General features: G+C 44.0%; 2 protein-coding genes and 1 pseudogene across 3 annotated transcripts; 1 reads left to right on the top strand and 2 right to left on the bottom strand.

Annotated features, from left to right (window-relative positions):
• Positions 1 to 668: 668 nt before the first annotated feature.
• On the bottom strand, positions 669 to 3,546 carry LOC146459815 (uncharacterized; annotated as a pseudogene). The gene is made up of 2 exons (XR_014857812.1): positions 3,368 to 3,546; positions 669 to 1,762 (listed from the first exon to the last, which is right to left on the bottom strand). The product of XR_014857812.1 is annotated as an uncharacterized LOC146459815 (transcript).
• A 795-nt stretch (positions 3,547 to 4,341) lies between these two features.
• On the bottom strand, positions 4,342 to 5,955 carry LOC146459814 (uncharacterized). Its single transcript, XM_085088883.1, has 2 exons — positions 5,717 to 5,955; positions 4,342 to 5,009 (listed from the first exon to the last, which is right to left on the bottom strand). Exons 1-2 carry the CDS (start codon positions 5,801 to 5,803, stop codon positions 4,407 to 4,409), a joined length of 690 nt encoding a protein of 229 aa, XP_084945009.1. The 5' UTR covers positions 5,804 to 5,955; the 3' UTR covers positions 4,342 to 4,406.
• A 614-nt stretch (positions 5,956 to 6,569) lies between these two features.
• LOC146459813 (uncharacterized) lies at positions 6,570 to 12,596 on the top strand. Its single transcript, XM_085088908.1, has 3 exons — positions 6,570 to 9,966; positions 10,280 to 10,295; positions 11,194 to 12,596. Exons 1-3 carry the CDS (start codon positions 6,917 to 6,919, stop codon positions 12,163 to 12,165), a joined length of 4,038 nt encoding a protein of 1,345 aa, XP_084945034.1. The 5' UTR covers positions 6,570 to 6,916; the 3' UTR covers positions 12,166 to 12,596.
• The last annotated feature ends 559 nt before the right edge of the window (positions 12,597 to 13,155 follow it).

Genomic DNA, 13,155 nt, shown 5'->3' with positions numbered 1-13,155 from the left:
ACGGGTTTCCTCTACGACTCCTGCTGGAGGGAAAGACTATTCGTGATCGCTTATTGCTTTCTCACTCGACTCCCGCTCAAATAAAATAGGGGGGTTTTCATATATGAAAACTGTTCCTCGGCGCGCAATACATCTTGGGTGAATGTGGGCCTTTAAAAGTTGTTATTGTGTAACATAGCGGCCGGACAATTTTAATCTACTAGTTACAGATACTCGACGGTATTTTCCCCGGCCCGTTGCATCTGATGATACTTTTCGGAGATCCAAAGTGTTGTAGAATAATGCGAGCAATGCGTAACACGTTCCCAAATAGTGGCTCACTGTACGGAATCACCCCACTGGACCTCCCAATTTGACACAGGGACACGTTCGAAAAGCCAGAGAACGATACTCAGCTCACGACAGACGCAATGAAACTTATTTTTCACAAAGACTCGATTACCAACCGTTGGCGATATGCAGCCTAACTTAAATGATATCTCCGGTATAAGCTATTTTCATGAGGTTGTTTACAGATTTTTTGCCAGCTTATCACGTTTAAGAATTTTATCTTACTCTTGTGGTTGTAAACGTTTGTTTGTCGTTGTCACTTAATTATTCTAGCCCTCAATGAAAGCTAGTCTTCTCTAACAGAAATATGAAGCAAATTTATTAAAATAAATTAGAGATCTAGCTGTTCCATCAGCTTTACATCTTTCAAGTTAATTTATTTAGGATAGTATCTTATAATTTTATTAATTATCCTGATCTACACACAGATCCGACTACAAATTGCTCCTGTAGTTGTTCAAGTGGTCTTTGCAAGGTTCACAGAACATTCACAACTTGAACCAAAACTGAACTTACAAACAAGCAAATGAAAAATCCGATCAGGTGTACTAAAACAACCAAAGAACTAAGAGAGAAATAATAGAAAAATCCGCAGACTCTGCTAAAAGTCGAACTGGTTCTGCTAAATTACAGCTTACTCAGTAAGTTTTGTGAGGATTAGAAACTTTACAAAATGAACACACTAAATCAATCTTATGTTAAATGGTTTTTAAGCGCCGCTTACAACTATATCTTCTCAGTTCGCGATTTTAACCAGCATATTTTAATTCAATTATAGTCAAAGAGCTTTAAATTGCAAGCAGTTCGTGAATTAAATCTCGTTTCAATTTTCCTCCTCGATGCTCACTTCAATGTACTTGATTCCTACTTTTTCGTTGTTTGCATCGGCGTAAATCTCCAGAAACAGGCCATTGTGGGGGTTCAGCTTACGCTGGAAGGTCATCTCTCTGCTGAAGCCACCGTCGAGCGAGACAAAACAGGTTCCCCACCGGTCAGACAGGTTCAGCCAGGTTTCGAACCTTCCCGGGTAGTCAAATTGGGAAGGCTTCGGCAAATCCGAACCATAACGACGAGTTCCGAAAAAATTACTGCTGGATCCCTCGACGTTGACGCAAGGAGCAGCAGATCAATAAGTGTTCTTGTCGCGAATGTGAGCACCAATCAAGTGTTTACCGTCCGAAATGACATACGAAGGATCGCTTTCTCCCTGGCCAATCCCTTTGTCAGTTCCAACTGTCATTTTGACAACAAGGTTGGCATCTGAGGCGACGGTTCCCGCTGGAATGAGCGGGATCTTCATCAGGCGGGCGTAGCTTTGTGGTGCGCTCAAGAAGGTGAATTTTGTGGCGGTGACGGTATGTTGGTGGTGAATAAAACTAGCGGCTCGCAAAAGCTTCATTGGTGTAAAAAGCTGGTAGTACTGAAGCCGCCCCTGAAAAAAAAACATGCCACTTACTAACCTCGTTTTCTCAGCCCGTACTGTGAGTGACGGACCGAGTTTTTTCCGGGCCATAAATCAACGGGATAAAACGAGGGTACGTAGCTTACAGTACGGACCGAGAAAACGAAATTAGTAAGATATTTGTGATATCTCTGAGGTTAATCAGGCGCACGGGAAAGGAAACTATTTGAAGTTCAAATTTAGCGGGCCGTACAGTGAGATACGGCCTGCAAACTAAAAAGACCCGCAATCCCACCGCGTGTACTAACTGAGGGATATATTAAAAAATACAAAATCAACTGAGGCGTTAAAGTCGATGTCGGACGGTAAAACTTATGTTTCAAAATCCTATGACAATGGCAAGCAGGCGCATGACTCGACCAACGTACTGTACAGAAATCGCTTCCGACAGTCGTAAGCGGAAGTTGTACAGTCCAAATCACCCTTTACACTTGACTGAAAACAGATATTTTTAAGGGTGTTTTTTTCTCAACGAGCAACTGCTGCGAACAGCCACCAAACACCTATTAAGATTATGCGGACCGGCCGATACTCACATCCGCTCCTTCATCTAAGAAGCAGGGTATAGACTACAAGAAAGGTATTTCTTGTAGGCAGTATACAAGTCATAAAGGGGTGAACTTGACAGTAGATCAAACAAATAAATAAATAAATAAATAAATAAATAAATAAATAAATAACGTTTCTTAAGTGTCAACGGTATCAAGCGCAGAGCGCTACTCAAACTGGAAGTTGGAAATTAAGAAGAGAAGCCGGAGTAAAACCTCGACGCCGAGAGCCAAACTGTCTCAACTCATATCACAGATCACGCGACTGCCCGGGAATCGAACATCAGGCCAAATTGGTGGGAGGCGAGTGCTCTCACCACTGTATCATCCCTGCTCCCAAGATAGGAGGAAGATCTTTGCCTCGGTCATGATGTCTTAAACCTTGCTGGTAGCCAAGGCCTTTTGTTGTATGAGATCCATACAAGTTTCTATTTTGAAGCGAATTAACTCACGCGCGAGACAAAGACTGCCCTTGTTCTTCTTGTTGTCTTGGCAACTCAAGCGACACACCCCTGGATTAGCTCCTCTCAGGAGCAAAGGTTAATCCACTTCATTCTCTAAACCGTGCAAAATGGCATGCTGTTAGCGAGAAAACCTAAGGTGGTGTATATTAGATATTTTCAGTTTCTGTTCGATAAGTTTAGAACGTGTTTTCCTTCTGGCTCATGTGAGCACTGATGATCACTCAATTTCCAGCTATTTGTCAACACAGTCGCCAAACACTAGTTACAAGTTGTTTCTTAGCTACTGAGGTTCTGACCTCTCTCCATATTTTGATCTTTTTCTCGAATACAAGACAAACCTATGCGGAGGGTCTGCCGTCCGTATCTCAAAACGCTAACCAGTATATCAACTGGCATGTTTTGATTAGTCCTTAATTTAAGGGATCACCGTATTCTTCCTGCAGGGCAAAGTAGTCAAAACCTACCCCCTTTTGAACACCTCATTTCACGATATAGCGGATCCCTGAGTTGTGACCTATTCCACGAATTCTACGCTGCAAATTAAACCATCAGTTGTCATTTACCTGTGAATTAGCTGAACATTGGTGTATTGTAAGCAAGACAATTAAGACGGCAATCGGTGACATGATGCGAAGGATATGGATGTTTCCCGTCTTTCGCCCTCGGCTAGAAACAAAGACAAGGCTTGCACTCATTAAATGTAATCGTGACAGTGTACGCAAAGCTAGAGAGGCATACCTCATCGACAGAGGTCAAACTCTTGAACCTTAGGTCTAAATAGGAGAGATGAGGCCATTTTTCCAGTCTTTTATCCTCCTATTTTATGTTACTTTCTCAAATTTCTTATTATTACGTTTTTTATTTCGTTTTCTACGTTGCAACATCAGCTAAAGAGCGTTTTCGCTCACGTGCTCACATTTCCGTATCGTCATGACGACCGACTTTGTCCGCCATATTGGTGTTCCATCGTAGTAGCATATTGTACGGCTTTTTGACGTTTTCAGCCAAAGAAAATAGACGTTTTCATCATGGTCCTTTGCCACAATGTCGGTTATGGCAATAAATCAGGAACGAAGCGGCCCAATGCTGAAAAATGTGGCTTTTTTCTTGTTCCACGGCGCGTGTTGTTTTCAGTTAAGGAGAGCACAGAAGGTGGATTTCTGCAATAAGTCGAGACGACTTAACTGACTCTATTTAGAGTAAACTGGGACAAGAGAAAAAAACCGGAGGAAGGGGGGAGGAGAAAGAGAGGAAACTTCCATTTCATCTCTCTCCTCTCCCCTGCTCCCCTCCTCTGTTTCGCTCTCAACCCAATTTTCGCGCCGCCCAAAGGAAACGCTTATTACACAGGCTGTTCGACCACGTCCAGGGTGACTTTGTAGACTTTTACAGTTCAAAGAACACTCTCTTAAGGAGAGGTGGATTGATATATTTGTGTACAGTGTGTGTTTCTTTTTCTTTTCGTTTAGCAATTCTGCAAGGGTGGGGGATGGGGAAGGGGTATTGGGAGAAAGAATAGATAGGAAAGAGTCTTAAGTTAGTGTAGACTCATGTTTTATTCGCTTTTCTTAGCTTCAGTCTACCATGCTGTTTACAATGAGGTTAGTTTTCTTGCATGATGGTAACCTCGATATACTTGATTCCTACTGTCTCGCTGGCACTATCGCTATAAATTTCCAGAAACAGGCCATTGCGCGGATTCAGCTTGTTCTGGTAAATCACCTCTCTGCTAAAGCCTCCGTCCAGAGGAACAAAACAGGTTCCCCACCGGTCTGACAGGCTCAACTGGATCTCAAACCTTCCTGGATAGTACTTTTCCAAAGGTTTGGGGAGATATACACCAGTGCGTATACTGTTCATGGTTGGCCCACTGCCTCCTTCAATGCCATAGCAAGGAGCATAACGCCCGTAGTTACCTTTATCAACGGTAATTGCGCCAATAAATCGACTGCCATCAGAAACAACAAAGGAAGGATCACTGTCTCCATTGCCGTACTTTGTCTCCAAACCAACCTCCATCTTGATCACCAGGTTGTCATTTATGGTGGTAATCTTTGGAGGTATCAGGGGGACGATCATCAGCCGGGACAAGGTCGATTTCGGAGCGCTGAGGATGAGGCTTCGAGCCGTGAGAGAATGGCGGTGATGAATGAAGGTTGCAGCTCTTGCAAGTTTCATGGGTGTGAAGTATCGATAAAACAGCATCTAGACACATGATACAAGGAAATGAAGAAAAACAAAACAAAACGTTTATATTAGTACAAATGCAGTACTGAAACAGTACAAAATGGAAAGAAAAATTGATGTGGAACGTCCCCTCAAGAAGCCAGCTATCTTTACAGAGTAGTTTATAGGCCTTCTATAAATTAAACTAATTAAATTTGAGTTAGGTGTAGATCTTGCTAAATGTAGCTTTTTATCGACAGGATAGGATCACAAGAAGCAAGTGAAGTATTAAAATAGAGTTAACGTTTTTTTCATTCTTATTGAAAACTAAAACTTAATTACAAGGGAATTTCGGTTTGTTGATTACTGATCGAGAGTTCATTCCACACTACTCGACCACGGAAAAATATCCGGAGCGTGTGGCTGTGTGTGTTTTTAAAAATTATTTGATCAACTTTTGAAACTTTGTTTAAGGTGTCGCTCTTCTCTTCAGCTTTGAATCGTTTAACAGTTTCGAAAATTATCAGTATAATCCAGTGAAAACTTACGCCCAGAAAGTCGAAAGGTAATGTTTACTAATCATTGAAACTGTTACGAGCTGAGCTGCGTGCGGAAATTGAATCAAAATATAAGTCAAGGTAATTATTCTGATTATTCAATCCTTCCTATTCTTGGGAATGTTGAATCAAAATGAAAACAGCAACTGAGATAACGCCACTCTTTGTGCATTCACCGGCATTAAATACCTGTGGCTGTTTATACTGCCTGTTTGGTTTATCTCCTCCTTCTACCAACGCTACAGCAACTAAAATCAACAAAGCTGTTCTGATCATTGCTATGCGGCGGTCACGCTTCTTCAACTTTACGTTCTGACAACGGAAAATAATAAAGAACAGATCGAAACAGAACAGTTGTCCAGTATCAATATGAACAAATATGCCGAGCTCAGCTTCTGAGGTCGATAGCTTTGTTACACTATGGACACGTCATGTTAACCGCATAAGGATTAGCATCGCTCGTAATTTTTCGCGTTCGCCGAAGGACCATTAGCTCATGTTCTATTAAGATTGTGTTTATTATATATTGAATCTCAATAAGAGGGACTCTAGTAATTTAAACAAACTAAAACTTTTTGCGACGAATTTTGTATACTACTTGACTCAATTTTAGTCGTCTTTTTCCTGATGAAGTGACTTTCTTTAACGATCGTAATTTTTTTTCGCGAACACTATATCTTAAGCAAGTTAACACAATAGTCACAATATTCATAAAGATAGAAATTAATTCAGTTTGTAAATAAACATTGCCCTCAGTTTACGATGTCGCTTTTGTTGCACGTAGTTTTCTCAGTTTAATCGACTGACATTATCAGTAGCTATCAGTGAACCAGTAAACATTTTCCTTCCCGGGGGCAATGGCTGATTTGGTGATTTTCAGTATTGATTCGGTAGTCTCGAAGTTTCGTCCTTTGCCGTCAGGTTGTCATTTTTCGTCGTGCAAAGGAATATATGTATGCGGTTACAATTGATTGATTCGTTTTTCACAGATCATGAATATTTTTTATCCTGTCAGGGTAGTTAATTATTTCAACTGTCGGAAACAGAATAATAGCATAGATATCAAATAGCGATTGTGAAATGTTTGTCTGGAAATTTTGTTATTCTTATGTCTGGAAGATTCGTATCTAGCCAATCAGCGTTTTTTTTAACTAAGGTGTCCCGCAAAGATAAGGAACAATTGTCTGTGATTTATTTAGCTTTCAGTCGAAGTAATCTTTTATATCAGTCGAGTCGAGGAGTTGTGACAGTTGTGAAACCTAGCGAGAATAGAAGAGGAGAAGAATAAAAATCTAGTGAAGACGAGACAGTGTGGGCTATCCTTACTAATTCCCCACATTAGTGGCACCTCCGACGGGACCTGCAGTGATTCGGACAACCTGTTAGTCAATGGAAGCTAAACTGGAGGCAGAACTTCAGCTTCTAAAGCTTACACGAGGAAGGACGAAATCTGTCGTGGAGAAGGGAAATATCGAGAAGATCACTCGACATAAAGAAACTCTGGGAAAGATTGTGGCATCTATAGAAGACTTGAAGCTAGACATCGAGAAAGGTAAGCTTGAAGCGTGGAAAAGCATTGACGAAGTTGATGAATGGGGAAAAATTATCGAGCAAACGATTGATGATGTAGATAAAGAAGTAGAAGATTTAAATCGTCATCTCGAAGAAGCTGGGGCAAAAGCAATAAACAAAAAACGGGAAGAGGAAGAGGTTCTTCTAGCCAAAAGGAGGGAGGATGAACTGAACTTTGAAAAACTTAAACTTGAGCAAAAATCAAAAATGCAGTCGCCCGATCAGCCCGCCGGAAAACCCCTAAGTAAGGGAAATGTCAAAATGCCAAAGCTGGTAATTACGAAATATGACGGCACCTACGAAAAGTGGCTTTCCTTTTGGAACAAGTTCAAAGCGGAAATCGATGCAGCCGATATTCCCCCGGTTACTAAATTTGCTCATCTCAAAGAATTACTGGAAAGTGATGTTTGTGAATCAATCGATGGCCTCCCATTTAGTCCTGAAGGTTATGAACGTGCTAAAAATATCTTGAAGTCCAATTACGGCAAGACAAGCGAGATTGTGAGAGCGTATATTGATAACATCAATGGTTTACCTGTGGTAACTGGATGCATCCCTAATGAAATTCATAAATTTTGTCAGACTTTGAACTACAATGTTCAATCATTAGAGACTCTAGGTAAACTTTCTGGGTGTTTATTTATGGTGCGTGGCGTCCTAGACAAATTGCCAGACATAAAGGCAGACCTCGTGAGCGGAAAACCGGGATGGCAAGATTGGGGTTTCGGGGACCTTATGCAGGCTTTAGAAGAATGGAAAGCCATTCATCCGATGGAAACTTTGGGGGTAGAAAAGGCAAACGAAACGTCTCCGACTCCGCCGATTTATCACCCGTCGCGTCCGCCGCGTCCCCCACGTTTGCCTCGTGACAGAAGTTTCTACGCGCGACAGGGCGAACCCAACCCACGACACGCGTGTGTCTACTGCGATCGCGTGACACACAGATCTTGTGAGTGTGAGAACGTGACATCTCCAGCGGAGCGCCGTCACATTCTACAAAACAAACGCTTGTGCTTCAACTGCACTGGGCCTCAACACAGCGCTTCACAATGCCGAAGCCGCGCATCTTGCGTACACTGCAAACAAAGGCACCACTCATCTATTTGCGACCGACCGTCGGCAACTGGACGCCAAAGAGCGAACAACGGCAGAGTGGCTCTAACTGCAACTCAAGAAGGAGAGAAAGTCTGCCATCCAATCGTACTTGTCAAGTTGAATGGCGTGACCTGTAGAACCCTACTGGACACCGGTGCGACTGCGTCTTATGCTTCAGGATACATCTTGGATCGTCTAAACCTCGTACCAGCTCGCACCTTAACACGCCGTATACAAACTATCGTGGGCATAGTGACTAAGCGGACAGAAACTTACAATACGCAAGTGAGTGACACTAAAGGAAACAATGCAATTTCACTACGAGTAACTAGAGTAGACCGCGCTGAACTTTTGTCCGTGGAAAATCCTAACTATAAGGAAATGATCAGCAAATACCGCCATCTGGAAGGCGTTTCAATGGAAGACACCGACAGTAAGAGCTTACTTCCGGTCCATGTTATTCTGGGCGCGAGTGACTACGCGAAGATAAAAACTCGAGAATCCCAACGCACCGGAGCTATCGGCGAGCCTGTGGCTGAGTACACTCTTTTTGGATGGGCCATCATGTCACCAGGAACGGAGACAGACCTGGACAAGATGTTTCTAGCGCAGACGGCCTCGAATGACTATGAAGAGCTTTACCGGATGGACGTCCTAGGATTCGAAGACAAACCTAATGGCGATCAGAGCGTTGTTTATGAAGAATTCCTTGAACAACTCAGCCGCAGCCCTGAGGGTTGGTATGAAACTGGCCTTCCCTGGAAAGGGGACCATCCTCCGTTGCCCTCTAACAAGTCTGGAAGCTTAAAGCGACTGGGGAGCCTAGTCCAACGACTTAAGAAGACAGGAAGGCTAGACGACTATGACGCTATCATACAAGAACAGCTTAATGAAGGAATTATTGAAGAAGCAGAGATGCCAGCAACTCAAAGAGAATTCTACATCCCGCACAAAGCAGTAGTGAGAGAGAGTGCAGAAACTACCAAGATGCGTATTGTCTACGATGCCTCAGCAAGAGCGTACGACTCAGCCCCTTCCCTAAACGACTGTCTGGAAGTTGGACCACCCCTGCAGAATCAACTATGGAAGGTACTCCTAAGGGGACGGTTTCATTCAGTGGCTATCGCTGGTGATATTCGCAAAGCATTTCTTCAAGTGCGTATCCGAGAGCAGGACCGAGATGCACTGCGGTTTCATTGGTTGGAAAGCAAGGATCCTTTTCGTGTTCGTACGTACCGATTCACCAGAGCTCTGTTTGCTTTGGGACCCTCGCCGTTTCTGCTTGGCGGCGTAATTCAGCACCATCTGAACACTTGCAGACCTGCACACCCTGATCGCGTAGCAGAAATCGAGCGAGAACTGTACGTTGACGATCTCATTTCTGGTGGAGGTACTATCCAAGAAGCGAAAAAAAAGAAAGCTACAGCAACTGAGATGTTCCACCAGGCCACCTTTCACTTACACAAGTGGCATTCAAACGTGACTGAACTAGAGCTCACTGAAGAAACTGAAACTGGGGATGACTTAAGCTACGCCAAGCAACAACTCGGAATCAAGCCGAGAGAATGTGGGCTGCTTGGTTTAAAGTGGAACAAACTGACGGACGAAGTTGGAGTTACAATTCCAGAGGAAGTTGCCCAACCGACAAAGAGAGGGCTTCTGGGAAAAGTGGCGAGGATCTATGACCCCCTTGGTCTTATCGCTCCAATCACCCTGCAAGGAAAGCTTCTGTACCGCGATGCCTGTGAAGAGAAACGTGCATGGGACGCTCTGTTATCCACCCCCTAGAACAGCAGTGGCAGAAGTGGGAACGTTCCTTGCCGCAACACGTAACTTGTCCACGAGCACTTACCAGCGTCCAAGAACCTATCGAGGACATTAAACTTCATGCTTTTGGAGACGCGAGCGGAAAAGGCGTGGCCGCTTCTGTGTACGCTGTGGTCAAACAGTCAAGCGCAATCAACCAAGGCCTGGTTACAGCAAAGGCAAGACTGGCCAAACAAGGGCTGATAATACCTCGCCGCGAACTGGTCTCCGGTCACATGGCTGTAAATCTTCTGACCAACGTACAAGATGCACTTCAAGGATTCCCTGTGACTTCGCTGCATTGTTGGCTTGACAGCAGCGTTGCCTTACATTGGATACTAGGAGGAGGAGACTATAAGCAGTTTGTGGCCAACCGGGTACGAAAAATTAGAGAACACTCTGATGTTGTCTGGAGGCACGTACCTACTCAGGATAATCCTGCAGATCTTGCTAGCCGAGGTGGACTGGTAACTGAGGAGAACCAACTGTGGTGGAAGGGACCAGAGTGGCTAAGTGATCCTGCGAAATGGCCAGCCGACCTTGTGACCGCGCCCACCGCTGAATCTAACGCAGAAATGAAAGCTACAAAGGAGCTCTTTGCCATGGCCGTTAAAGCTGATGACGATCTAGACCATCTTCTGGCCAAGCACAACTACTGGAAGACTTTGCGAGTGTGCGCTTGGATTATGCGGTTCGCAAACAACGCTAGAGCGAAAAGAGCGACAAGAACAAAGGGACCCCTGACAACAGACGAAATTGAGAAGCAGAAACACTTTTGGTTGCTACGCGTACAGAGCCGGGGAATTGAAAGCATGGAGGAAGATCGCCTGTGCCTAAACTTACAGAAGAACAAGGATGGATTGCTTGAGTGCCGTGGGAGACTGCAAGGGGTCTATCCGATATACATCCCAGACGCCACAACGTTCGCAAGCAAGTATGTCGAACACGTCCACAAAGCCACTCTTCACGGGGGAGTGGGGCTTACTATGGCTAAAGTGAGAGAAGAGTTCTGGATTCCCTGCCTGAGGCGCCTCGCGAAGAAAGTCATCAGGGAGTGTTATGGGTGCAAACGCTTCCAGGCTGTTGCTCTCGCAGCTCCACCCCCCGGTTTATTGCCTCTGGAGAGAACTGAGGGCTCAACTCCCTTTGAAATTGTTGGCGTAGATTTTGCTGGGCCGATTAAGTACCGCAAGTCCTCTCGTGTAGAAGGAAAAGGCTACCTGGTGCTCTACACGTGCAGTTTAACGAGAGCCTTGTACTTGGAGGTCCTGCCTAATCTGGAAACTACTACCTTTCTTTCAAGCTTGAAGCGTTTCATCGCTAGACGTGGACGACCTTTAAAGATCTTTTCAGACAATGGAAAAACGTTCGTAGGAGCGGCAAACCTACTGAAAGGAATCCAGAAAGATGAGCAAGTACAAGGCTACCTTGCATCGGAGAAGATTACCTGGAGGTTTAACCTAAGTCGAGCACCCTGGTGGGGTGGCCAGTTTGAGCGACTAGTGGGCCTCTTCAAACGTGCATTCTATAAAGTAATTGGTGGAGGAATGCTATCCTGGTCAGAGCTGTGCGAAGTCGTGCTGGATGTTGAAACTCAACTAAATCGCCGCCCCCTGTCCTATGTAGAAGATGACGTCCAGCTCCCTCTACTCACCCCATCTTCTTTCCTATTCCAAAGATGTATTCGCCTCCCTGAACAAGAACCATGGCGAGAGGAGACAACTGACCTACGAAAGCGTGCCAAGTATTTGAGGTCTTGTAAGGACGCTGTGTGGAGACGCTGGTCTCGAGAGTACTTGGGGGCGCTCAGAGAGCGTCACAACTGCAATGGAAAAGGCAAGGCGAGGCCCTTAAAGCCTGGTGACGTTGTTCTCATTCGTTCAGAAGAAAAGAACCGAGGAAAGTGGCCATTAGGAGTAGTCGTTGAACTATTCAACGGCCGTGATGGAATTGTACGTGGAGTGAAGCTGCGCGCAGGGAAAACGTTTCTGGAGAGGCCGATTCAACACCTTTATCCCATGGAACTAGCATGCGATAGAGCGCCGGAGAGAGCTGAAGTCCTTACCCCCCTAAATGCTAAAGCGCCAGTCTTTCGTCCACGGAGAGATGCTGCGGTTGCCGCAAACTTGCGTATTCGTGACGCTATAGAGAGTGAAGAACTTTAAAACTAAACGCAGGACAGAACTGTGCGGATGGACGGAGAATATAAAGTGATTTCAGCGAACTTTGACATTCATTACTTTGTTTTGTTTTGTTTCTGATTTCAATTTAATTATTAATTAAGCTAGCCGTTTCCTCTGTTTACATGTGCTTCCGTTTGGAAGGCACATGGGGGGAGTGTGTCGGAAACAGAATAATAGCATAGATATCAAATAGCGATTGTGAAATGTTTGTCTGGAAATTTTGTTATTCTTATGTCTGGAAGATTCGTATCTAGCCAATCAGCGTTTTTTTTAACTAAGGTGTCCCGCAAAGATAAGGAACAATTGTCTGTGATTTATTTAGCTTTCAGTCGAAGTAATCTTTTATATCAGTCGAGTGTTGTGAAACCTAGCGAGAATAGAAGAGGAGAAGAATAAAAATCTAGTGAAGACGAGACAGTGTGGGCTATCCTTACTAATTCCCCACACAACACTGCGACAGATATCACTGACAGTCAGGAACTCTTCCACCTTTTTTTCTCTTTTTAGATCCGTCTTCTTTGATTATAGTTTTATAGATTTAATATATTTTATATTTTTCCTTCTCTAATTCCTTTATTTTTGTGTGGCGGTCGTGGGGCGCCCCGCACGTGCCACGCCCCCAGGGTTAACTGAGTTTGATCATGCTATGCATAATTAAATATTTTTAAGTAATTATAAAGTAAGTGAGAATTAAATATCTGATATACCACCGAAATCAAAGATTTAATATTACCTGAAGCAAGAGAAAGATATAAAACCCATTCACCGCGGTTCATATTACTGATTGTTATTCCAGTTACTGTTACGTCAAGATAATGGCTATCTCTAAAACAGGGAACGGGGAATGGAGGAATGGGGAACGGGGAACGGGGAACGGGGAATCTCTAAAATAGGGAATCTCTAAAAGGGGGAATCTCTAAAAGGGGGAATCTCTAAAATAGGGAATCTCTAAAAGGGGGAATCTCTAAAATA

Source organism: Pavona decussata, unplaced genomic scaffold (genome assembly GCF_977016875.1).
Source record: "Pavona decussata unplaced genomic scaffold, jaPavDecu1.1 SCAFFOLD_216, whole genome shotgun sequence".
NCBI classification, from domain to species: domain Eukaryota; kingdom Metazoa; phylum Cnidaria; class Anthozoa; order Scleractinia; family Agariciidae; genus Pavona; species Pavona decussata.
Note: the sequence above shows the minus strand (reverse complement) of the source record. Positions and strands in the feature narration are given on the sequence as shown.